The sequence below is a fragment of the Anas acuta genome, chromosome 2 (assembly GCF_963932015.1).
Source record: "Anas acuta chromosome 2, bAnaAcu1.1, whole genome shotgun sequence".
Lineage (NCBI taxonomy): Eukaryota > Metazoa > Chordata > Aves > Anseriformes > Anatidae > Anas > Anas acuta.
The window spans coordinates 6,202,754-6,228,784 of record NC_088980.1 but is presented as its reverse complement, the minus strand read 5'-3'; the positions used below and the strand labels follow the sequence as shown (position 1 = coordinate 6,228,784).

The 26,031-nt window shown below is 40.9% G+C and overlaps 1 protein-coding gene across 9 annotated transcripts in view; it reads right to left on the bottom strand.

Moving 5' to 3' along the window:
* LOC137852076 (sodium channel protein type 5 subunit alpha-like) overlaps nt 1-26,031 on the bottom strand; it is a 206,768-nt gene that overhangs the window by 43,204 nt on the left and 137,533 nt on the right. For 6 of the 9 annotated variants that reach the window (XM_068673366.1, XM_068673369.1, XM_068673364.1 and 3 more), the window contains 2 exons: nt 13,395-13,553; nt 6,865-6,985 (listed from right to left, as the gene is read on the bottom strand). In XM_068673366.1, coding sequence (XP_068529467.1) covers nt 6,865-6,985; nt 13,395-13,553 — 280 coding nt within the window. The remainder of the gene's footprint in view (nt 1-6,864; nt 6,986-13,394; nt 13,554-26,031) is intronic. The other 3 variants (XM_068673370.1, XM_068673371.1, XM_068673372.1) reach the window with 3 other exon arrangements.

Here is a 26,031-nt window from a genome sequence, read left to right as displayed (position 1 = left end):
CTTGGCATCAGGTAGAGCTGCGACTTGGGCTCAGATCCCTCATTTATCAAGGCAACAGCCTAATGAACAGGGTGTCCACAACTTAGGTGTGGGTTTCTCATGTTAAGCACAAATCCCCCTTTGTATTAGAGGTAACTACTGCTTCTAGCAGAAGAAACTTTCCACAAGACTACCTTGTTCTCATACATACTTTAGAATATTTTGAAAAAAAATAAGTATTTTGAAAAATATGAATTTTTATGACTTAAGACTTTTGTCTAAAAACTTTTCTCTATTTTCTCTTAAGTTAATACCTAGATTTATACTTGGAGTTTTAGACACTTAGGTAAAGGCCTCCGCTCAGCTAGTCATAGACTCCATAAGCAGCACTGGAATAGGTTAATGTCTTCCAGCAAGTGGTTCTCCCCACCTTAAGACAGTTGGATAAAACATTCCTGGGAGAAGTCTGCTTCTGTTCTTCAAGTACACAGTGAGCTAACATGATTACCTGAGCCCAGGCATAGATAAAATCAGGGAGTCATCTTCAAATGAAATACTAATGAGCAGGGCAGCATAGGACCTTAAGTTATTTCATTTGTGATGGAAAATAGTTTAAAAACGGTAAAAACAGGCTATTGCTGATATAGTCAGCTTCCATCTGATAATCTACAGGTACAGAGAGGTATATTTAAAGACAGAAAGGCAGCTAGGACCACTAATCTTTCTTTTTTTTCTTTTTTCTTTTTTTTAATGCTCTTTGATGGCAATTTCATGCAATTCTGCTCTGAAAAAAGAAAAAAAAGGTCCTAGTTACTGACAGTAATACCTTGAAAAATCCAAAATAGCCTCTCAGATGAGTCAGCCCAAAATCACAGCACTATTAAATCCCATGCTTTTGATTGGGCCCAATTCAGAAATGTTTAGACCAGATTCTGATACAATTACTAATGTCAAGTAGCACTTCCGTGAATAATCATGCTGGTGCAATTCAGATGAAATGCTATTTTTAACTACTCATAAATCAAACAGAAGAAAAGAAATCTGAAAGAAAAAGAAAACTGACCATAAATAGGTTTTTAATGAACGAAGTTCTATTTCCATTTTGAATTTTCTCATTTCCCTCAGTGACTGCTCTTTAATACCTGTACTTCCCTGGACTCTCTAGTAATGCTGGTAGCCCACTGTTCGGTGACCTTGACCCAAGCTTAAATGATGAATTGGAAGCTTTACATAGCACGACAAAAAAGTTTACTTGGCCTTAGTCTATGTTCAAAGAGTTGTTGGTGGTGGAGTTTTGTTTGTTTGTTTGTTTTCCCATTTCTATGAAATCGAAATATTAGAAACATTCCAGTGTGTTCTAAGCATGATCTGGTGAGGGTCATAGCTCCATAATAACTCCAGCTGACTTGTACAAGGCAGGTGGTCAACAGATTCCAGCTCCAGGTCTTGAAAACTATTTACCTGATCCATACGAAGAAGACTATTCATTAACACCTTTTAACACAGCAAGTGTCAAGACATGAGTAAACCATTTGGCATTTCTTATAACAGCATTACTTATGCTGTTTAGTCTAATAGATCTGTGCTATCCCCTGACATCAATGCTATTAGGGAACTATATAGGGTTGCACAGAAGAAGCCGAATACCTCGTGATTTAGTCAGGACTTAGTTTTGCCACCCTAATTCATGGTGGGCTACATGTTTCTGGAGAGCAAAATGACTCATTTCCATTACAGTATTTTGGATAGTATATGTATGCTCAAGAGGAACACAGAACAGCAGAGAAAATCCCCCTCAAAAGGTCAAGCTATTTGCTGGCAAATCAGTGAAGCTGTACTGAGCTCCGTTAGTGGTCACCTTGCCCAAGAACAATGGTTGTTTTCAATTCTCGTTTCAACATTACGTACCATTTCTCATGAAAGAGACCCATTTACCAAGAAACCTTTCTAAATGCATTGGTTACCATGATATTATTTATTTTTTGTTTGCTTTTCAAAACAAGGGAACTGTTCCCTTCCGTGAGTAGGGTGTCCTATGGCATGACCACAAACTGAAGATTAAAATGGGGCCTATCCTGCAGTTTCCACTGCAGGTGTGACAGAGAAAGCTCTTACTTAAGTATCTGCCACAACAATGACAAACTAAAAACAAAACAAAACAAAACAAAAAAGAGAAATTTAATTTATGATGCATTCTGTGTAAATATTCCTTTAGCTCTGCACTCACATTTTCTAGCCTGCTGCATTATAATCATGGAGCTGTTAGACCTGATTGCATTACCTTGGTGCATTAGGAGAAAAATCTCCCTGTAAATGTGGGAGCTATGCTACAATAACTTTCTCCTGCATGCACAATAGCCAGACTATTTATTTCAAGCTTATGAGCAAAGCCTTTACAAATCCACTGCCAATATATACATTTAAATTTGCATAAAATTGTTAGATATGTTTTGGCTGGATTAGGCTGCTGATTCTCTTCAATAAACCTGGAAGACCAATTAATTTCTTGCAAGCTGTGGAGCAGTAAGTCTGGTATGTTGTGTTTAAACTACAATAATTTTATAGCTACTGTTTCAAAGAAGATCCCAATTACTGGGGCATTCATTTTTAGAACAAAACAATATTTTGCTTAGCTTTGAATGCTGGTTATAATATTGCTTGGTTTGACACAAAGAAAATACAGCTTCCTTAGCACAAATTCAAGCAGGCAGGTATTCATAACTCAGTTTTAAGACACATTATCTGTCAAACTGGGTTTCTAATGACCAGCCTGGCTAGTTGTGCATGCTCAAGGAAGAAGGTAAGTCTGGCTTGGAGGGCACACATCTCTGCTTGCCCTCCTATCTGCCCCCTTTCTCATCCTCTGGCCCCATTAATCCACTGGTATGCATGACTGGGTTTTATGCTGTGCAGCTCTAGGGCTAACACAGAATATATTTGCTTTCACTGTCTCCAGCATTTGGGTGCCTGAGACACACGTGGAGATTTAAGTTTTTCCTTGTGTACTACAACTGGGAGCTGCAAAGACACAGCTTCTGACAAAGCCACAGTCTGCCAGGTGTTTTCACTCTTCCAAAGTCTTTACAAGGATATGATTCTTGTTTATCCGCTGCTACTCTCCTCAAAACATATCCTCTTGGAGGTCACTGCAACTAACAGTGTGATGCCTTGAAGCAAAAGCAGTGGGCAGCCTGGTCCACCAGTGCTGGGAGCTGTGCTCTGAGCAGGAGATTGGACAAGTTGAAAGATGGAGGTCCTGTCTGACCCGACTTAATCTGGTTCTGCACAAGTGATGGGACAGTAAGTGTTTTCTGAAGCCTGAGAACACTTTACAACAAAATACTACCATGCTCTTACTGACTGAAAAAGCCCTGTATCTCAGGTATTACGGCTAGAGAAAAGAGAGGCTTTCAAACTTAGGTTTGTTCCATATATATATATTTTATATATATGTATATTTCTAGGATGACACTTAAAGCATTTTTCTGGGCTTTGTTTGGTTTTACTCTGCTTTCAAACCTCATCTGGTGGCCGAGCCCACAGCTCAGTCTAGATGTGTTCACTTTAGTGGTCTGTTGGAGCTCCTCTTGGCTTTTGCATTTCTGTACGGCCGCTAAGAGCCGCTGGGGAGGGCATGACGCAGACCCCACCATTAACCAGAATAACTTCAGTGCTTTCCAGCCTCGATAAATGCTCCTACACGGTCACATGAAAACTTGGTTGTGGGCGTCCTGGGCGTCACGAGTTGCGATCAACCGCGTGTTGATCAAGGTAGCTCATTCTCGCGCAACCATCTGACCATACTCCTTTGCCAGCAGGCCGTGCCCGGGGAATTACGCTTGAGGACTTGGTGAAAACTTTCTCCTATTAGGGTCTGGGAGAGAGGAGTGTGCTGGGGCCAGGGGCTCTCTTTGGATGACCTTCTGCGGGACACAGAAGATAATGTCCAAACAGACAACAATTTTTGGTGCGGAATGCATACCAATGGAGGTAACAGCACTGGAGTGTTGCAAGGCATCTGGAGGGAAAAATACCCAAATAGCTGGCATTGCCTAGATGTTGCTTTCCCATCAACTGGCAACAAGAATGATCTCTCCATTTCTATCAGGTTTTTCCCAGCAATACTCGACCTTGAGCTGTGACCCTACCTTGACTCCACATTTCCTGACCCAACAATATTCCCAGTTCAGCCTAATCAAAGCTATTTTGAGATGATAACAAATTAACAAGTCTCCCCAAGAAAAACGACCTATGGCTAATCTGGGTCACCCAACTCCGGGAAAACTCTGACCTCAGCAAACTTTCAGCAACTATTTCCAGAACATGTATTATCTTTGTGCCTTTGTTATCTGAAAAAGGGGGCTGAATCTGGAACATATTTGTCCAGGACACAACCTATGCTGAATGTGTTTAGAAATGTCATAGTTTGCATTTAGATAGCTGGTGAGCTAACAAGGTAAGAACTTAACACTCTCTCTCTCACCTCTCTTCATCTCACCTAATATTCTTTCACAAATATTAGCTGGCCATTCTTCCAAATATTCCAAATATTGTATCTCTTTATTAGAAGATGACAAAGGCAACACTAGATAAAATAGCCCAGTGCTTGCCCTTCAGTAATTCCATTTTAGTACTTTATAACCTTGTCATATCTTAGCTAAGTAGATGGGTTTTGTTTTGCTTTGCTTCGTTTTGTTTTTAACCAGACTGAAGTGATAGCTGCATGAGGCTTAATTGTAATGACAACTTTGAGGGAAAATATTGGATGGCATTTAATAAACAAAGATTATGTGAGAATACTGTGGTTTTCTCCATAAATACAAACAAGTTCTAACGTCATTGCAATAAAAGTAATTTGGACATTCAGTTTATGGCTCTCTGACTTGAAGTTCAATGAGGGAACACTTATGTGCCAAGTTTACACATTTTTGCCAAATCCATGAGCAATACAATCCCATTTAGCCTACACAGTAGCCTCTGAAAAATCCACGTGGACGCGTTTTGCCTGGAAAGCAGAGCAGATGTACTGGGGATGCCATTGCCTGCAACAGCTTCCCCAGTGCCCCCAGCCACCATGCACAGGATCAAGGGCTGGGAGCAGCTTCTGCTTCAATTCCCATTTAGTGCTCAAGGCTCAGCTGGCCATAGCCTGGGAAAAGAGGAGGACACCCTGATTTCAGCAGGGGCTGGTGAGGAACTAGGAGAGGAGAGGAATAAAAGGCAGCAGCAGCGATGTTGTGCTCATGGGGAAGGGATCAGGAGCCAGAAGGATGGGTGTGATCAAGGGTAAGACTGGGGTTCATCCCAAGGCTCCATTTCTACATGTATCTGTGGTCAGGATGACAGGTGGGCTTCAAAATTAGGTTAATACTTCCAATGATCCACCTCTTGCCACTGCTTCCCCATGTCCCATTGACATTGACTTCCAAAAAAACGTCTGGGTATTGGTGTGGGTCTGCATGATGGGGATTCAGGCAGTTCTGGTCATTTGAAGAAAGAGAAAATTACAGAATGCAGCTGTGCTGGGAATGACCCAGGGCTGTATACTGAATGAAGTGATGGGCTGAATGATCCAAGCCTTTTTTGTTTTAAAAAATGGAAGGTGATCCTGTCCAGCCACGGTTTCATCATTTGTAAACTGTCTGGCATTTGACTGGCACTGGTCTTATAATACAGGCTTGTTTGTGCAATTATATAATATAATTTCTCACTTTGCAGTGCACAACATAGATTGCTCCTCACTGGTCTCATTAAGAAATATATTATGAAAGAATGAAAACACCAGATCTAATTTATAAATATTATTGTCTCGGCCAGAACAGTTACAGCGCAGTACCATGCCTTCTTCAGTCAACTGCATTAATTTTTGGCTACTGCTTTTAAGCAAAGCTGCCAAAAAAATGTTTAGATCCTAGGGACATTTGTAAGCCCTGCAGGGCTCCCTTACCTCATTCAATCATCTTTCTCACACATATAGAGCTGCACATTTTTGCTGACTTCAGGGGCATTCATATACCCAGTAAATCATTTCTGTCTGATCCCATCTGAGCAGCTCTGTTTTTATTTATAATAATCCTTGAATTTTCAAGGGAATATGCTAACATTCAGCTAACCCTATTTTTCCTAACCCAGATTTAAAGGAAAATGAGGAATCTTACTGAGATAATATTTTGAATAGAGCTCACTCAGAAGAAAAAACTTAGAATGTTATTTTCCTTTCAAATGTAGTTAAAAAAGATCTTTTTGTGCATGGGGTAGCATGGTGGCGAAATTGAATAAAGAACTGGCTTATTGGGTTATTAAAATAGTTATCTAAATATGAGTTGTTATCTGAAATAATTAAGTAAAATGCCCCATGCATATCACATCTCGGGTCAAATTAATGTTACTGGACATGCTTATCTTCATGCCTTTTAAAATAAATGGAATAGAGTCCCTGGGACTTGTGAGCACTGCAGACAGTTTATATTAACTGCCTATATACACCTAAGCTATAGAAACATCCTGAACTCATTAGTTCTCTACCAAGTCTGATTATGCACATATTTTGGAAGACAAAAATCGTCATTGGCCAAATCAGATATATCAACCTTATTATTATTTTTTTTAATAACTATATAGCACAAATTGTGGTTAAAATAAACCTATCGTGTTAGAAGCTACACAAGAATTTTGAGCATGCATCTGGCTTATCTTGCCTTGGAAATCCAGAGACTAATGTTAACAAGTGATTCTGGAGCATTACTGTATCTAAGAAATGAAGTGCATCCAGTGAAATACTATTGCAAGCAGCCAGAGCAACTTGGTGTGAATGTGGAGGCATGTTTGATAAGAGGACAGGAGGTTTCTCTCCTCAGCATTGCAGTGAAATATGCAGGCCCTTACCTTCGGGGAAGCAATCTTCAGGCTCCATCAGCTCCTCAGCAAACTCAGGGATCTGCTCCAGCAGTTCTGCGGGATTTGTCAAATCCACTGTGCTGCCTTCAGAAAGACTGATTTCATCAAGCTTGTTGTCAACAAGAGCAAAGATGAGGAAAACAAATTGATCAATCGCCCCGAAGGAAGTAGCTGAGTTTTTATTCCACTAACCAATATCCCAGCCAAAGCAGACACGACAGCAAGATTGCCATGCACTTCACACGGTGCCCACTCCTCGAGTGACAGCTCTGCCTATGCCATGGTGAACTAAAGGTTGACCCACCACCAACCAAAAAAATAATAAACAATTCTTAAAAATAAATAAATAAATAAAAAGGAACAACCTAAGAAACATAGGGAACAGCCACTGAATATTAGTGGTAGGTGGAAGCTTGGAACAACTGAATCACTCAGGATTTTAAGGTTTGTATGTCCTTCCCTCATATTTGATGAATTCATATGGGAAAACCGTAAGTAGAGTCTAGCTCCTGAAACGCTGAAGGATGAATTGAAAGGCTTCTGTTGGGTTTTTGTCTCTGGAACCTCATTCCTGAGGCTCCTCACCCACAGCTGGTGCATAAAAACTGCACCTTGGTGGTTAGGACCGTGTCCTGTTCCCTGCTGCACCAGCTTCTTTGAGATGAGCAGAAGCCCTTCTCTCACCATTACATAAGCCGCCCAAATATGAAATAGAAATTTCATTTCAGGCCTAGGCTTTCTTTTGACATAAAACATTTTATTTAAAAGATTTGCCTTCAAAATTTTATATCAGTATTCAAAATAAAACATATTTATTTTGTGTGAATCCAAAACTATATTTTTCTTGATTATTTAGTTTGGCCATTATAGTGGAAGGTATAATATTTATGCAGCCCTACATTTGTTTCTGACTGTGTAGGAGAGATATCTGGCACAACCAGGCATCATCAAAGCTGGGATCTCCTATGGATCATGTCAATACAAAATGGCCAGAAACAAGAGTCAGGACAGGTAGCTTATTTGCAAACTCTCTTATTCTCTTTCCTGAGCACCTACTGAAACATTTTCGTGCTTTATCTTGCAATACTATTCTCTCCATTTAGAAAATGAGGACAATAATACTTACCCATGCTTTTAAACAACCTGTGAGATAGTTATATGAAAGATGGCATGTACACATAAATTATTATTTTCATGAAGATGGAGTTAGAGAATAGGTACAGCTTCATATATTTATTATTAATGTGAAAATGGACCCTCTGTTTTCCAGCATACACAGGCAATGTAAAATTTATAGCTGAATTCAGAGAAATGCTGAACCTGGGGTAAAACGGGCAAGACTGAACATTCCAGCAATGCTTGTAAGAGGGGATGGAAGCTACTTCTTTGCAATTAGCTGCAGCATCCCAAAGGTCATAGTCTTGGCTAGGGTTTTTAATGCTCTACTCAGAAGGACTGCAAACAATTGAGAAGAGACCATTTAAAAAGAGAGTCAGAACAGAAAGAGCAGGCCAACGGCATGGATAAAGCTTCTAAAAATCCATATTCAGAATGCAGCTGTCATACAGAGAATAGCCTATTTTCTACAGCCTACAAACGGTATATGATGGTGGAAAAGATGTTGTACCAAGTTTTTTGCACAATCAGAACTTTCTGATACTGTTCATTAGGGAATGCATTTAGTCATTATTTGTTCTGTTATGAAGACGTCAAAACACGCATCACTGAAATAATCCTAAATCATATACAGCTGCAGGATGTAGAAAATAGGAGGTCCAATGAGAAAAGAAGCCTCGTTGGATATAATTCTTACCAACAGAGAGAAATCAAAGAAAACTGTGAGAACAACATCAGCTTGATAGCATTGTCAATGAGAGTGCTGTATTTAGCAGAGACAGGTTACGAAATTCAGAGAACACAATTGCAGAACACAGTGCAATTATATTAGACCACAGGGAAAACATCTTAAAGAATCAAGAATGCTCAAGAGTTATTTATCAGGAGGAGTTTTCAGAAAATATTAGAATCCATCAGTGTCAAAGGGAGATAGGGAACATGCAAGGCAAAACAGACAGGGTTTCTTTTGAAAAGCCTTCAAGGAAGAAGAAGAGGGAGCGAACATGGATGCAGAAAACACTAGACAAAGCTCTGAGGGTCTGAATATGGACTTGAAAAAGAATGAACCATACATACAACAGAGGAGGGAAAGATTAGGAAAGCTTGTAGGAAAAGAAGCAAAGGTTACTCTTTGCCATAAAGGTTAAAAGGATTAACGTTTTCATGAACTCGGTAATGGAAAGAAAAGAGCAAGAGACATAATAGCAATTGATGAGGGAGATGTGACTAATCAAAATTCAGTTGCCTCAGAAAATAAACCCTTTTTAAAAGAATCCAACAAGGCGATCAATAAAAAGGGAGTGAGAGGTTGTTAGAACTAGTGGAAATGTAAGCAGAGAAATATCTAGAAAACCTGAAACAAACGCAAATCAGCAGATCCAGCCAACGCACATTGTAGGGCATAGAGGGATCTGAAACACTAAGGTAACATGCCATTAGCAATCAATAATGCTCATGGAAAACTGGAAAGAGCCCAGGAGAGAAGCAGTAAGTAAACACAATACTGAGCTTAGAGAAGAGGAAAAGGGAATAATCATGGGAACCACAGATCACTAAACTCTTGCTGCAGCTCATGATTAAAGCTAATTAAACAAACAGTGGAGAAAAGGAGAGTACTTTCTTGGAGGCCAGCTGAGCGAAAAGTCATGGAGACATAAAGACATTGAAGTGGCTCTCCTGTCTGCCACGGGTGCTGTGCACAAACAGGGAATAAAGAGGCCAAAAGACGAAGAGGACGAATACAGAATGTCCTCTTTCTTTCTTGGAATAAGTGAGTGGAGGAGATATGCCAGGCAGAGACAACATCAGGAGCCTCTTTGGAAGACCTCCCACTTGAGAGTAAATTCATGCTGCAGAGGATAGTTTTTAATGTGTTTCTGAGTGGTCTGCTCTGTCTTAAGTAGCTGGACAGGGCTTGTGTCTCTTGTGTCAGACACCACTTGTGTCTCTAATAGTGGTAAATTGATCTGAATGCTGCTTTATTTTATTTTATTTTATTTTTTGTATTATTTTTTAAGAAGCCTGCAGCAGTGAGAAGCTGAAATCTCATTGAAAGTTGATGTTTGCTGAAGGTTTAACTCTCTTATCTTTCTCCCTCTCTCCCTTCCCTTTGAAGATCACAGCCTTAATCCAGCAAACTGACAGATACATAAATCTTAATAAAATACCTATATTTCTATTATAGAAAAGCCTACTTTTGAAATATAGTGTAATTGGCTCTGATTCACCCATTGCTGTATGGAGAAAAGCCATCCTAAGGACCCAAACGTAACAAAAACTTTGTCTTCAGAGGAAGATACATGTAGGGCTTAGAGTCAGCATTATCTTCACTAAAGATACAGAAGAGATACTGACCAATATAATTCTTATATTGGCAGATAACATTAAATTGAAGAGAGTATTGAAACCGTGGAGAAAGGAAGTGAGAAGTGAAACATGGAGAGAATATAGCAAAATGAGAACTCTACAAAGGAAATAGTTCAGGAAAAAATTCAATGGGAATCATGAAAATTTGTAACCACAAGTCACCTGGGGTAATATTTAAAAAATTAGACATGGTTTTGTAGTGGAATATAAAGATGCAGAAATCCTATATGAAAGTATTGTGTCTATATACTGAGATACTACTTCTCTTTATAGTTCTGTGGATATTTGATTTGGAGTACTGTGTTTAGTTCTTGGTAAAACAACTCCAAAGAGGAAAAAATGAGGGAGTTGAAAAAAAAAAAAAAAAAAAGAAAAAGGTAAAAGGAGGAACAATGGCATGTGACTTTAGGGAGTAAACAAAATGCAAAAGGAAGCTAATAACAGTCTATTAAATTAAGTGATATTAATTCATAAAAAGAGAATGCCAGATAAAAGAGAGTAACAAAATTCTATTTCAAAAGGAAAAGAAAATAGGCTGATTATCAAGGCAATACACCCAAGCATGAGATTTTATTTTTTTTTTCTAGCTGAGTAAACTGCTCCCTTTGATAAATGAAGAAGTCTAAGATGCCTGATATGTTTAAAGGTAGATTTCACAAGGCTGTACAAAATATTTTACAGGGCGAGGTTTTGGCAAAGAAATTAACGGGTGTGTTCTCTGAGGTCTTATCCACCTGTGACATCAACGATTTTATTTCTATGGTGTCTTCCTGTTGATTTATATGGGATGAATTTTTAATCATATAATGTATCCTTTACTGCCATCAACAGTGTTTTATTCAGAACACATTCAGTGCTTCCTGTGAGCGACTGAATAACTCAAAGCCCAGTCTCTTGGGCATACCAAATCCGTTAAGTTACTTCCTTGCAGTTGCTGGCTTTATTTGGCTAGTCCCGGGTTCTTGGGCATTCATCAAAAAGATTATCATGTCCTTTTGTGTCGGCAGAAAGATTACTTCTGAACAGAAGGACTGTAAGTATGTGATGTCCACGCAAGATTTACCCTTCAAAAATAGCATCCTTTGGGCTTTGCTCTTTCATGTTGGTATTCATAGCCTCATGTGAACTTCCGTTTGATTTCAAGTCATCCCTGGATTATTGCCATATTCCTCCACCTCTCTTTAAGAAGCCACAAATAGAATCAATTATAGTCTACTATAGAAAGGTGACATTTGTGTTCCAGGACCTTTTGAAAGTTGAGGGAGGAAATGGGGATTATTTCTTTATCACGATGTTGCTGAATATATCAGAGCTAGAATGTCCCTGTCTTATCATGACATTTCATTTATAACACTAAGAAAGGACATAGTTCTCAGGCCTTCATGCTAATATAACAGGATTTTTATATCTTACAAATCTGGTTAAACATGAAGGATACCAAATCCCCTGTGAGAAAAAAACTCCTGAGATGGTCTTCTGATCCCTACTTCTTGTAATTCATCTCATTATTTTAAAATCTAATGTTTCTTTTGGGTAAGTATATATATATATTTTTTTGTTTGTTTGTTTGTTTGTTTGTTTGTTTGTTTTTTTCCCCTGAGTTTGGCATATGAGATGCTTGAAGTCTCCTTCCTCTAAAGTACCGGACCTTTTCTTTCTGAAGATGAAAGCTCAGTATGCCAAGAAGTATTCTGGTGAGGATTGCCCCTGACAGAACTGCTTCATGGCTAGAGAATTTTGGGTGGTTATCAGTGGAGTTTAGCTCACCTAAGTGTAGATCGCCACAGCTCAGCTAGTTACCCTGGGCTCCCTTTATAGTCACTGGAGAGAAACAGGTGCTTTAAAATATGATTCATCTGACCTAATTTAAACGTTGATTTCAGGAGAAGATGAAACACTTTTACCTAACTATATTTGCTCCCAATCTTTGTTGACTATAAAAGGGGCCTCAGATGACAAGTCTAGATGCAGATGTCTACATTTAGTTCAGTAAATTCCACCCCATGTGACACTAAGAATCAGCAGGCCTGGATAAGGTGAGCTCTGGCTCTGCAGCAGCCTTGTTTCCATTGACCTGTCAAAATTCCTGCATGGGATTGCTCCTGCTGGGCACAAGCTCATTGGCAGTTTTATAGCAGAACTAGGAAAGGAGTGATGTTGATATTAAGTCATTCTTTCCCTTTCATTAATTTAAACTCCCCAGATTACCACTGGTTCCAGTCTCAAGCTGCTATGGAGTTCCCCAAATTCCCAGGACATGGCTCAAAACTTCCAGTTTCTGATTTCAAAGATCACTCTTCAATAATAAATGCAATGTTCTATCAATAAATACTAAATCTGAATGGAGACAAAAATCTCAACAAGTCGTCAAGTGGGATACAGGGAATTTAAAACCTGGAGTTACTCAGCGTAAAATACAAAATGATGCTTTTTTGGTATTCATGTTTATAAAGACAACATAATCCTAGAAATTGAAAATAAACGTCAATGTAGTCTTCACATTGAGGAAAAAAAAAAGAGCTATCCACAGTTTGGCCAATAATAACTGAAAGATTTCGAGGCTTACTGTATAATTAGTAATTTCATGTCAGCTACTTAAATTCTTGAACCTCTCTTGGGTCTATAGTGCTAACAGGAAAAGAAATGTTAATCTGCTACAGAGAACAGGTGCCCTCCAGTGAACCCCAGGTACAGATCTGCCAAGTCAGCAGATGCCATTCTTGGAGCTAGTTTTCAAGAGCTAAACACACATGCATTTTCTCCTAAAATAAGACAGTAACATTACCATTTTTTTTTCCAAAGCCTCAGAAAATCCCATCTTAATTTGTAATGCACATTTTCCAAGCTTTTCAATTATTTTTATAACAACAAAATCCTTTAGTAAGACTGTAATACCTACTGTGCTTCTGCTTCCCTACCAATTGACAAATATATATTTTCCAAGCCCCAACCCCCCACAAAAATTGGTGGCATGCACTATGGAGCTTGTGTGATGAATTGCATGCAGTATCAGGTAGGAAAGTGGTTTCTGTTACCTCTTTTTGCCCTACTGGAGGTGGTGGCTCAGCCTTCAACTGCTTATCCATGTGCAACTCACTTAACTCTTCACAAATCTCAGAGTTCTGACTCCGGGCGCCTGGGCTTTGACATCGCTGCCCCCTCAGCTGCAGCTGCTTTTCCTGCTGGAAATAATCCTAGATGGATTTATTTTCTTTTTCTTTGATAGCATGCTTATTTCTTATGGAGAACTCCCCAGCTAGAAGAGAAAATAGCCTGAACTATACTTGTCAGGGGACGACATCTTAAGGAAAAATGGCAAGCAACAAGATTACACAAGCTTATGCTGTAATTTTTCAGGTTTAGCAACTGGATGTGTCAAGATATCTGTCTGTAAAATCGGAAATTACAGATAGACCACCTTATTATTTTTGAGCTGTTGTTGTGGGAGGAAATTTCCTTGTGTTCTCCACTTTCCATCCAGTTTGGTGACATAGGTTCTTCCAAGGACCAGAGGCACAGAGGAGGGCTTGTAGTTCAAACAAGGGGTTCAAGGGGTTGTGCTTTGTTTTTTTTTTTGTTTTGTTTTGTTTTTTTTTTTGTTTTGTTTTGTTTTGTTTTGCAACTTGAGGGGTGTGCTCTGAAGTATCACAGATGGAGAAAGGCACCAGTGCAACACCCAGCGCCCCGCCACGGGGCTGCTTGAAACGATATGGAAAAAACTCGCCCCGAGAAGACAAGCTACACATGGAAGGGAAGGAAAACGCCAAGTTCACAGGAAGAGATAAAAGGTATCTAAAAGTAGATGTAAAAAAACCTGCAGGTAAACACGGGAACGCGTGCGGCGCCTGTTCAGCAAAGCACTGCAGACTACTTTGCACCCACTGATATCAGCGGGACTTAACCGCAGGTTGAAAGGAGAGCACATCCTTAAGTACTGCACTAAAAGGGGATGCGCTGTGGAATCAGAGCAGCATTTTTTCCTGCAAACACGTCTGACTGGCCCCAGTGCCTGCCAGTACAAGTGGTGCCGTTAAATCCAGCCACGCCGTCCTGGGGCGATGCTTATTGCCTCTGAGCTCTCCAGAAGTGCTGCCAGGACTAATGGCAGAGGAGAGCGTGCTTGCACGGTTGGCCCCTGCATCTGGGGCCCAGGTTCGCTGCTGGTGTAAATCAGTTCAGTTTTATTGATTCACCTGCAAGAGGGGTTGCTCTGAAAACTCCACAGCTCATCACAGCACTACCATCGTTCATGCCATTACTAATGCTGCTACTAAAATATTAATAAAACTCAAGCTGATTTCAAAGGGTTGTGCTGAATTGCTTACAGAAGGACTTCCATGCTGAGAAAAAAATTACAAGCATAACAGGATTTCAACAGTAATTATTTAAACCTATTTATCTTTCACTTGTCCACCTTTTTTTTTCCCCTCGGCTTGAGTGACATTCGACGTTATTCAAGTATTAAAGTGAGTTTCCCTTCCCCAGGGAGCCGCAGCCTACCTGCCTCAGTTCTAAAGCCACATCACCACAGGAAGTCCCTCAAGAGGTACCAGCAGCAGAAAAACACTTTATTCCAAATATAACTATCTGAGAGAACAGATGACACAAAGGAAGCAGTTGGTTAAGCAAATTGCTCTCTGTATAAATACTTTCGGACTGTCAGGTTTGTACCAATCCTTTCAAATGTTGTTCTGCGTTTCTAGCAAATTAATTCAAAATCAAATTACTTGTTTCCTGCTTCAGAGGGCATGTGGTCTAAAATATAATCTAGCTTTAATAAATTAAAGTATGCATGTGCAAGCCTGCATGAGAATGTATTACATGCAATTTCTAGGCACAGTTTAGCACCGATCTTCACAAGCTGGAGAGTATTCTGTAATCACTGAGCCCCTGCCAAAAAGCAGCACTTTTTAAAGAGCATCTTTGGAAATATTGTAATATTCAGGAGAGATGCTAGCATGGAAAGCACAGAATACTCCAATAAGGCGCTCAGCCATAAAAAAGTTGTGTGGTTTTTTTCCTTTATGCAATGTGCATACAACTTAGTACCACGTAATCTTAATGGCAGGGTATCAGTTATAGCACTAAAACAACAGGAACAATCGTGTCACGTTAAAAGTGCAAGGCAATCCCGGGTGACATCTCGAGTTCACTTATGCAGAAGGGTTGTGCACTCAGATTCATTAGAAACAAAGCCGTGTACGAGAACAGACTGTGTAACTCAGTTGATCTGACGAATATTCAAGTTGTTAAGCAAATTATTGCACTGAATAATTAAGCTAGCGTCAGATGCAAAGCTTACACCGTTTCTTTACTGGCTAAACCTTCTCTGTGGCACCAAGATTTTAGGAACAATTTCCTAGAGACTAAACTCCAGGAAACACGGCCCCAGCTACTTCCCAGAAATCACACTTGTACCAAGCATCTGACAAGTTAATATTAATTAGTACTGATGGAGTATATCCTGGCAAATTATCCACTAGGGTTAGGGAATTAACTGGGTTTTTGCAAATGACTGATGCCAGCCCTGGTGAGCTGCTGCCATGGGATGGAAGGGTCTCAGTTCCAGCACACAGAGCCCAAGGGTCAGCAGGAATCTGCCTGGGGCAGGGTGCATTCGCTGGGGTTTTGTTTAACTTTGGGCTGTTTGCTTCTGCTCTGCTTCCAGATGATTTGCTCTTCTGGCAGCAATGGCAGCAGGTTTATCTCCTGTAAAGCTCCCCACCGTGGGTGGTTTATATAATTTGTTTTTAATTTTTGTATCAAGTGCCATGTTGCCAAGGCAATACACATTATGGTAATATTTATTGATTCGCTTGTTTTCACTATTTATAAAGTAAAACCGTTCAGCAGTACGAAAACTTAGTGCCTGTAAATGGCCGGCTGGGAGCCTGGAACGGGCATTAGCTCTTTTAGAGGATAAACCATAAGTTTGCTCACCCCTGCTCGGCTCTGGGCCCTAAAAAGAGGTGCTCTGCCAGCACCGTAGGAGGGTTTATCATGTGTAGGAGGCTGGACCAAGCGCTGTCCTCTCGCACGCTGCAGGTCAGCTGCGGCACCACAAAAACAGCAACCGGATTGAAAACAGAGCACGATCTGGGTGACATCCCAAGTGTGCGTGTGCACGGACCCACATACTTGTTGGCTGGCACAAGTAAATACACAGGCTCCACACCACGTCCTGCCTCTGAAAAGCACGGATCAGCTAATTGTTTCAGGCTCAGATGGGGATTAGTGCAAATGCCGCTCCTCTGGAAAGAAGACTTGCTGCTGGCAAACCAGGACAAATACCTGTCATCGGCGCGGATTCGCTTTATTCCTTCCCCATGGAAATATCATTTTTTTCCATCCTGTGCAAACAAATTTAGAAAGATGATCCCCAGGCCTGTCTCTCACACGGGGATCTGCTCGGATGGGCTCTCCTGACACTTCACTCACTACCTAGATCATGACCCCAGCTCGGAGCATTTGTTCCCTGATTCCCCAGGCACGGCTGTCATGGGAAAGAAGACGTGCAAAGCCTTTGATAGCAGGAAGCTTCCTCTCCCTGCAAGCGGGGGAGGTAAGGACTGGGGACTGGGCTAGAGCCCTCCCCACTTGCAAATGTCACTGCTGATCCAGCGGGCACAGATGAAGGAGGTGCAGGATGAAGTTAATTCAACTTATTTTATGAGGTGGGCAGGGTATCACCTAACGCTGCTGGGACAGTGCAAATACGAACTGCCCTTTACTCAGTCCATGGTGCAATGGGAAACAACAATCCTATGTGTTTTCTCTGCTCCCCACCAGGCTCATGCATCCCTCTGGCACCCTGAAGATGAATTTTGGACATTGCTCATTGCAGGAAGAACCACTCGCAGTCAAGGATGCTGGCAGCAGAGGCATCTCTGCTTTAGCCATTTGGAGATGACCAACACTATGACACAGCCTGCTCAAGAAATGCCACTCAGCACAGCTACAATTAGTCCTCAAATAGTCAAGAACATATTTTAACCTGCAAACCTTCCGATGGCCGGTTCAGGGATATGAAATACAATATTAGGAGCCTGAGGAGTTTTTCACGTAGAGCAAACCCAGCTCAGTGGAGAAACACATGTAGTTACGAGAGGGTTGTTTACTCTGGGAAGTAACTGTTGGTGTTTATGTTCCTCCTTGCAGACAGCTATGGATTTCACAAAATTGCTGTGCCTGGTAGCTATTGGCATCCTTTCTGGGCAACAGTTTGCATCGAGTAACTGGCACCCTTCCTGTGCAGAGAAGCCAAGGAGTAAACGAGTGTGAAAACCAAACTGTTTGCATCCTACCTCTGCACAAGCGGAGAGGCGAGCAGATTGGAGTGCTGCTGAAAAGCAGTGAGCTTGCCTTACTGCCAGGGCAGCACCTGTTTCGTGCGTAGAGTCAACAGGAGGCTACAGTCAGCAGAGCTGTCAAGCTGACAGCTCTCAGATATGCTGAATTCACTCTGTCTGAAAAGCCTTCAACAGTCGGGGCTAAAATGGGAGAGAAATAAATAGCCTCGATCCAGGGAAACAAATGGTGGGGTTTGCTACCATCATTTATGATCCTGGTTCCCCTCTCATGAATAAATATAAATCCTTGTAGCACCAATAAAATCGGTGGATTTATCTTTCTGCACGTTCAGCATGTGAAGAAAAAACACCAAATACATCAGGAAAATCCCCTTGCTTCCTTAATATGAGATGGGGAAGATTAATATCACTTACTCTGCTAGGAAGAAAGGAGGGCTGCCACACAGCTGTCAATTTTAAGCGCGCATGTTCAGGAATCTCTCTACCCCCATTTGAGGAATTACTTCTGCAAAGCAGGGTGGCTACTGCTCAGTTTAATGAGAAATCAGAGGAAAACCAGGAGCAGTATCAGAGCATAGCACTAGGGACAGGACTCATGTGGCACTTTAAAAGCACGTTTCATTAGCAGACACCAGCATTTGTGATGCTGATGTGAAGTGCCTGAAGTCCTACCTTGAGTTTGCAGCACACGAAGCGTGTACAAAATTTAGGGGCTGCAAATTCATCAGCAAGGGTGGATGGGTATGAAAGCAGGAAAGAGAACATATAAACCTGGTGATATGAGGGGAAATCCCCCGTCTCCTTCTTATACCAGCAGCTCCATCACTCCAACAACAACAACTGCACATCGGACTAACTTAGCCTCTGATTTTTGTCCTTATCTCCCCCTCCCAGCCTTTCCTCTCACCATTCACCTGTGCAAAAGCCAGTCACAATCTGATGCAAACTCAGTCATAAAACATCATCAGAATGAGAAAGTCCTGCTCATATTTCCCATGTAATTCCATCTGTGTTGTTTTTCTTTTTTGTTTGTTTGTTTGTTTTTTCTTGATGACACAGCCTTTACAGGAACCTCATTTATTAAAACCAAAACCACTAGCAGAGGCGTGCAGAGAGCAACACAGACAAAAAAGGTTAGATACAGCAGTCTGAGAGATCAGATATAATGCAAGCCTGTTGCCCAGCTCCCGGTGACTGTACTGGTAGATGAAATTCTGTCTTTAATTTGGATGTTCACAGCTCCCAAGGGAATTTTTGTGTTGTCATCTGTCAGAGTGAACACCACTGTAGTTTGAACTTACACCTCTGTAGCTAAACACAGGACTTGTCCTCCTAGTGGACCTATAAAACAGCTTTATTCCCTGAAATTTGTAGGCTATTTGGAAGCAAAGATGAGAACTTGTTAAAAAAAAAAAAAAAAAGTATCTGTGAATATGCAGCTGGATAAAAATACCAGAATCTGGGCCTTAAAATTCAGAGTGGCTAAAGCTGGCCAGAAACCACAGCTGCTGAGCAGAGAGTGTTAACAGCAAAAACTCCTCTGGTACCAACCCATCTTGGCATGTGTGTATATATATACTCATATATATATATGTACACACACACTCCAATATAATGTGTTTATATATATAATGTATGCATATATGTATATACATATATGTATACACACACATTGCCAGCCCCTCCTGGATTTTTTTTTTTTTTAATTTTGAATAAACGTGAACTTTTTCCCCTGACAAACATCATGCAGCCACCAACTGCTGCTCTCTGCACCAACCCTGGGTGCTTTGCCAAATGCCTTCCTCTGAAGAAGAAAAGGGCACTTTCACAGTGGTCCTTCTCGAATTGATCCAGAACATTTTACGTGTTTGAACTCTGGCCCTGGAGGAGCAGTGCACATTATTTCTAATGGTGTGGTCCTGGCTGGCCTGAGATCTTTTCCCACACTGGGCAACACACTGCCCATAATAAAGCATTGATTCATTATTCCAAGGGTTCAGTCTTAAAATTGGTTTAAGTGGGAGAACTTGGCAAAAAGATGGACTGCCAAAGTTAATTTAGCTTGTTATCAATTCAATAGGCTTAAATAGGCAGTGAAAGTGTTTCATAAGTGTTCATTGTTCAGAGTTCAAGCTAATACCTTCTGCTAAATTGCATTTTGAAGTTTAATCACACTCTACTTTATGTTTCTTTTGGTAATTGGGATCTCTCCACAGTATAATACGAAGAACTCAAACTAATGGGCTCCTCTGATTGAAGCTTAAATTTTGGAAGTTTGCCTCAAAGTGCAGCGTGCTTTGAGAGACCGTCTGACATACTACGGGTCCTTTCACCCAAACAAGGCGGTAATGTTTTGATCATTAAGAAAGACTTATTTTAATACAGGCAATAGCCACAGAATAACTGTCAGACTTTCAGATGCCATTATTTTAAACGTTGTTATTTTGGACCATTATTGAGGGGAGTAATGTGAAGCCCTCATGCCCCTTGAACACGCACACCCTCTGTCTCCCCTTGGCACAGGAGCTGTTCGAGAACTGGCCGCTGTTCATTTTGTCCGAAATGTTAAACATTGGCATTTTCCTTACCAAAGGCAGAAACAGCAAGAAATGCTCATTTCTGGGCAGCATTGTGCTCCGGGGAGGGACATGGATCCTGGGAAATGGCACCCGGTAGGCTGTGACTGACGCATGGTCCCTGGTCTGGGCTCTTGTCCAAATGCATGTTGACAAGTCCGCTACGCCTGATATCGGCTCGCTCAATGCCAGGCTTTTCTTTTCTTTTTATTTTTTTTCATCTTTCTTTCTCCTATCAGCTCCCTGTGTTTCCTGGACCTTAGGCACTATGCTGTAGACAAACATATTTCCTGGGCACCGTGTCTACTGGATAAGCACCCTAAAACCTTTATACGTGGTGTGACTGCTGCGATCACGTCAGCAGAGAGATCTGACACTGAGTCTTGTTCTGCCCTATTGTACTGAAATGAAATAAATATAAATGCCGTTCTACATGTAAAAGCAAAGACAAAATAGAGGTGCTTTAAATCTGCTGCTGTGATTTACAGTCTTTTTTTTTTTTTCTTTTCTTTTTAATGGCCTTGCTGCTATTCTTCCCAAGGTGATAAATACAGAAACATTCTATTTTATTGCTAAAAATATGAAAAAAGAAAATAAATGAGTTCTACACACTTTTCAGGAAATGCAAACCAAACTATACACTTTCAAAGAGAGAGAAAATCAGGCAAACTGGATCTAATAACAACAACAACCAACGCTTGCTGTCTTACTTAATGGTCAGAAAAATATTGTCCCAAATAAAGCTGACACGCAGACTGCTGCAAGATTTACTGCACACTGTGCATGTGTACACGTGGGTTCATTCTCCTCCCGGTATAAACTGGGGAGTCATCGACTGACTTCGAAGGTATTTCATCCAGTTGTACTAAAAGAAAATTTGTCCCTAGGACTGTAACGGAAAACAGCAGGGATATAAATATTGCTTGAAAAGGCATTACATTTCCTGACAATAAATGATATTTCCTGCAGTAAAAGGCTGAAATTAATGTACCTTGTGGAATAAACATATGACTTCATGGTATCTCTGATTTATCGACGTTCGAATTATCAGGAGAGTAAAGTATCGTCACAAACAATTTATACCAAAATCTTTATGCAATGGCATTTTTAGGGCAATTATCAGTAATTTCAGCTCCACTAATGTCAACCTGGAATAATTCTACTGACTTTTACAGAATTCATATCAGTTTAGGAACAGGTCTGTACTGTACAGAAATTGTACAGTTAAGTATCCAATGACTGCAAAGGAACAGATGTGGGTCCAGATGTTCATGGTGAAGTCTCTGTTACCTGAGACATTTAATTCCCTCCTCTATCTCACAAATGATGTATCACAGTGAAAATAAACTTACAGGCTCTGAGTAGAAATTATTGCTTGAAGTCCTTGACTCTGTGCTATGAGAAAACTAAAACTTGATGATCCCAACGGTCCTCTCTGCCCTCAAAACTATTAATCTCTTACTGGTAGAAACGTGAAAAAAAAAAGCCATCCGAAACAGTTTCACCTTGTCAAGTGAAATCAAATTAAGTTGGTAATACTGAAAAAATGGGGAAAAAGAGAAGAAAAGCTTGGGGATTTGATCCAGTTCAGAGCAATATAGGAGCTGTACCACCAAATAGAGACTGTGGTCATGGCCAACTCTGTCATTGGCACGTATGGAGGTAGGAACTTATCTAAAGCCTGGAAAACTGATTTTCCTGGGAGATGCATTTGACAGAGCCCAAGGCGAGAAAGTGATTTTTATGGAGTTACAAATATTTGTCGGGTGTGCAAAATCCAGGCAATGTGCATCCCTCACTGAGAAAAATCATGTGAGAAACCAGGAAACCCTGAGGAGTGACGGAAAAAACCTTCCCCTTCCCACAGGCAACATTCCCTGCCAGGTCATGAAGGCGAACCCCAGCAGGCAATAACTCCCTGCCATTTAAGGATTTCCACATCCAGGGGAAAGCCTCAGGCAGTGGGAAGGGGCAGCTCTCGAGCATCTTTGCAGACTCAGACAGCACAAATCAGCCACGGTGGGAGCTGGGACCTGGCCGCTGTGAACCTCAGCGTGTGTGCCTGGTGTCGAGGAACGGGGAAGGAGCTGCAAAGCGCTTCTTCATCCCAGCAGCAGGCAGTGAGCACTTTCCATATGACCCAATTAGCCACTCCATCGGAACAAATCAATAATGGCATTTTCTGGAGACAAGCAGGCAAGTGCTGCTGGCTCGGCACTGCACCGCACGGGGAAATGCAGAGGTGTTATCTCTGCAGAAAGCAGCATCCATGCCTGGTTCTGTCACAGCAGAGGGGGCAAATGTGGCCACGAGCCACTAGCTACTGCGGCATCATAGATTTTCTTCTCAGTAGCATGCCATAGATAGATTGAGGGCAGTAGTCAGAGTAAGTCAACACATGCTGCAGTTAAATTTAAGAAAGGGGAGAAGGCAATAACAGCCCTACCGGGCTGACTCAAACAACAAGCAAAGTTTAGAGCCATTTTCTGACATTGTGCTAAAGACATTTGCTGACTGGAGGACCTCGTCAACGCAGACAATGATCCAAACACCTTGAAGAAAGACACGCATGTCCTTGAGGCTTGGGGTAATAGAAACAAGATGGAGTTCCATGGTGTAAGTCCAGGACACTGTGCTTTGGGGACTGATTCAGGATGTCAGCCTAGCATTACTCATCTGGAACCTCCTTTTAGTCTGTCATGGTGTGTTTTTTTTTTTTTTCTGAACCACAAAGTGATATTGCTGTGGCAAAGGCACACACCGTTCTGGACTATAGCTGTGGGCACCTTGCGGGATAAGCAGTAATAAAGAAGGAAGTTTGAAGACTTTATTTATCTAATGTAAATGACACAAACCCCTCTGATGTCTGGAACTTTCAATGCAGTAAAACTGCAGGTGAGTTCTGGTAGGATCCCCGTGTCAGGTGGATTGCACACTGAATTGTCCTATCACCTTACTGTCCCACAAAGCGTTCCTTACTCCTGTAAGAGCCTGAAGTTTGATGTTGCCTATGAAAAGATGATCTTTTTAAGCAATCATAGGAATGCTACGGAAGCTGAAGACAACAATTTGACAATTTCCAAATTTTAATTACTTAGGAAGCCAAAGTGAGAACCCAAAAGAACCTTGAGAAGATGCAAACTGTTGCTGTGGTTGCTGCTGAGCTTTTGGGAGTTGTTTCCCTGCTAGGACAACCCATATTTAAAATTATACATCTCAAAAAAGTCGAAAAATGGAAGGCAGTTTCCTTTCTCAGTCTCACTCTCTTCCGCCTCTTCTCACACCTGCGCTGACTTTTATTGCTCACCTCTTCTTCCTGATCCTTTCACCGTATGTGTGAGCTATAGGCATGTGTCTCTTGGCTCTCAGAGCTGGCAGAGCATCTCACTTACATCTCAGGAATCAAAGAAAGCCATCAGGTGGGCTCCCTCCTCCGGAACCCTCTAGATGACAGTGCCAAAAACGGGTAGCTTTGGGAAATATGGCTGTTGCCAGTAAATTTTATGATAGAAATGGAAGCTGAAATTTAAATGTAGACATTTCTAAGGGTTTCTCGTCACCCGAAATTTCAAACTGCTTCATCTAACACTGTGGAGGTCGTTTGTCTTAGCTAAGATGGCTTATGACCCCCAGAGAGACAAGCACTGGTACAGGAGCTGTAAACTGAACTGATCCTCACCCTGAAATATCTCATTGGGATCAAAAGTTTTGTGGTTCTTCTGAAGACCGACCTCCCTTCCTTTTTAGCCTCAGAATATGGCCCTGGATGTTCAGCTGACAAAGCAAATGGGAAGGACATGTAAGGACTGTGTAGGTTCACCTAGCCACACACTTGAGAAGCATGCAATGAATATATTCCCTTTCCATACATTTCTTTTTGCCTCTTTACCCATGCAGTTGCACCAAAATCTACATGCATGAGGAGGAAGGCAGGTTCTGGCAATATTGCCAAAGGACTGCCAAATTCCAGGTCAGCCCACAACTTTAAAGTGAAGCAGGGTACATTTTCTTCTCCCCAGCAGTAAATCTACATGCACATCCTCTTTGTACATGCTAAAATATTTAAATATGTAAAAATATGGATTATAATTAGGGGAAAGTTAGAATAGATTTGAATGTTTAACGTACCCTTGGTAGTTCTTGTTTAATTTCTGTATGATGCCCTCTACACAAAAAGATACCTCACCGCAGTTGTGCCCTTTCAGTGCAATCATGTAAATTTTGCTTTTGTTCACATTGTTTTTCCTTTGAGAGCTCTCTCTCTATGGTTATCATGACCATTCTGAAGGAAGGATGTAAGAACCACTGCAGAGATGGGCTCACAGGATAAAGGCTTCTGATAAAAAGCAGGGAATTTTAACCCTCTGTGCCCTTGATACAAAAGCTTGCACATTGTAATAGCCACAATAATGCATTCAAGGAGCTGGGATTTAATATTGACCTCTAGCTGCAATAGATGCTTCTGCAGTAACCTATGTGTTGATAAAGGGATTTTATTTATTTGTGAGTGCAGAGATCGTACGTATGTCTTTTGAACGGGCACCACTGAAAATGACAGGTCTTTCAGAGTATGTTTCTCCATGGCTCTTCTCCTTATTGAGACATTTACAGCTGTGAAAATTTATTAGGGTCTTGCAGGAAAACAAACGCAAAGATTGTCCTGCAATTATGTGTTCTGCTGTCGAGCTTCTTCCTATTTTTATTTATTATGCCAATACAACTTGAGTCTTTGAACTGGAGCCCTCTCACGTGCACATATTTTCCTCACTAGACATTTGACAAAAGCAAGTGCTGGACATGTGAACTCGCTTCTTGTTGGGACCCTTCCAGGAGTAGTCCCCTAAGCTTTGCAGACAAAGGTTGAACACCATTGATCGGGGCTACGCACCAGGGAACAGCAGTGACCTGCAGCAGCTGCTCATCAAAGCCTGTAAAACACTGGTGACAAAGCTAATGAATATATTTCTCAACCCCTTTCCTTCTACCTCATGCACATGCTAGCAGTGACTACATTGTTTCACTAAAATCCAAATATTTCATGGCAATGCAACAATGCTAACCTATTATTTATTAAACATTTCACAAAATGATGCAGTGTGCAAACTTATTACTTTGGTTTGTTTCTCTTATTTGGTTTGTTTCTTCCCGTTTTGTTTCACTTGGAATCCTCAATGTTTATGTTATATATGATGACACTTCCATATAATTGGAACCATTTGAAAAAGTTTTCTTAATATTTTCAGATCCATTATTATTTATTATGTTCTATTTCATGAAAATGACTGTTTTCTATATCAGTTTGTTCCTTCATGACTGTAATAGATCTCCCTAAACCTGTAATTCCACATTTGCTTTCTATACAGCATAAAATGGACTTCCATCTGTCCCATGCCTACACACCCACATGGACACATTGTGCAGTTAAACAGACGTCCACATTTCTATATTTTTAATGTACTATAAGCTGTAAATTTCCCAAATCCTCCATGCTACAGTTTAGCTTGCAATTGTGACCACTTATTTACCTTGAGCAAGGTGGGGTGCAGTGACACACCATACACGTGTGTGCAGATGCACACACTCATGCTTCCAGCCCTCATGGACAGTTACATGCAAAGTTGCAACAAACTTTTCTCTGCCTTGTAATTAAAAGGGTGAGAATTTTTACAATTGTGACCCTCTGCCAGATGTAGTAGAAATGTGTGTATAAAAAAAGGTCAAACAAAAAAAATCCTGAATTAAACACACTTACATGCTATGATACATATTTATCCTAGTCAGTATTG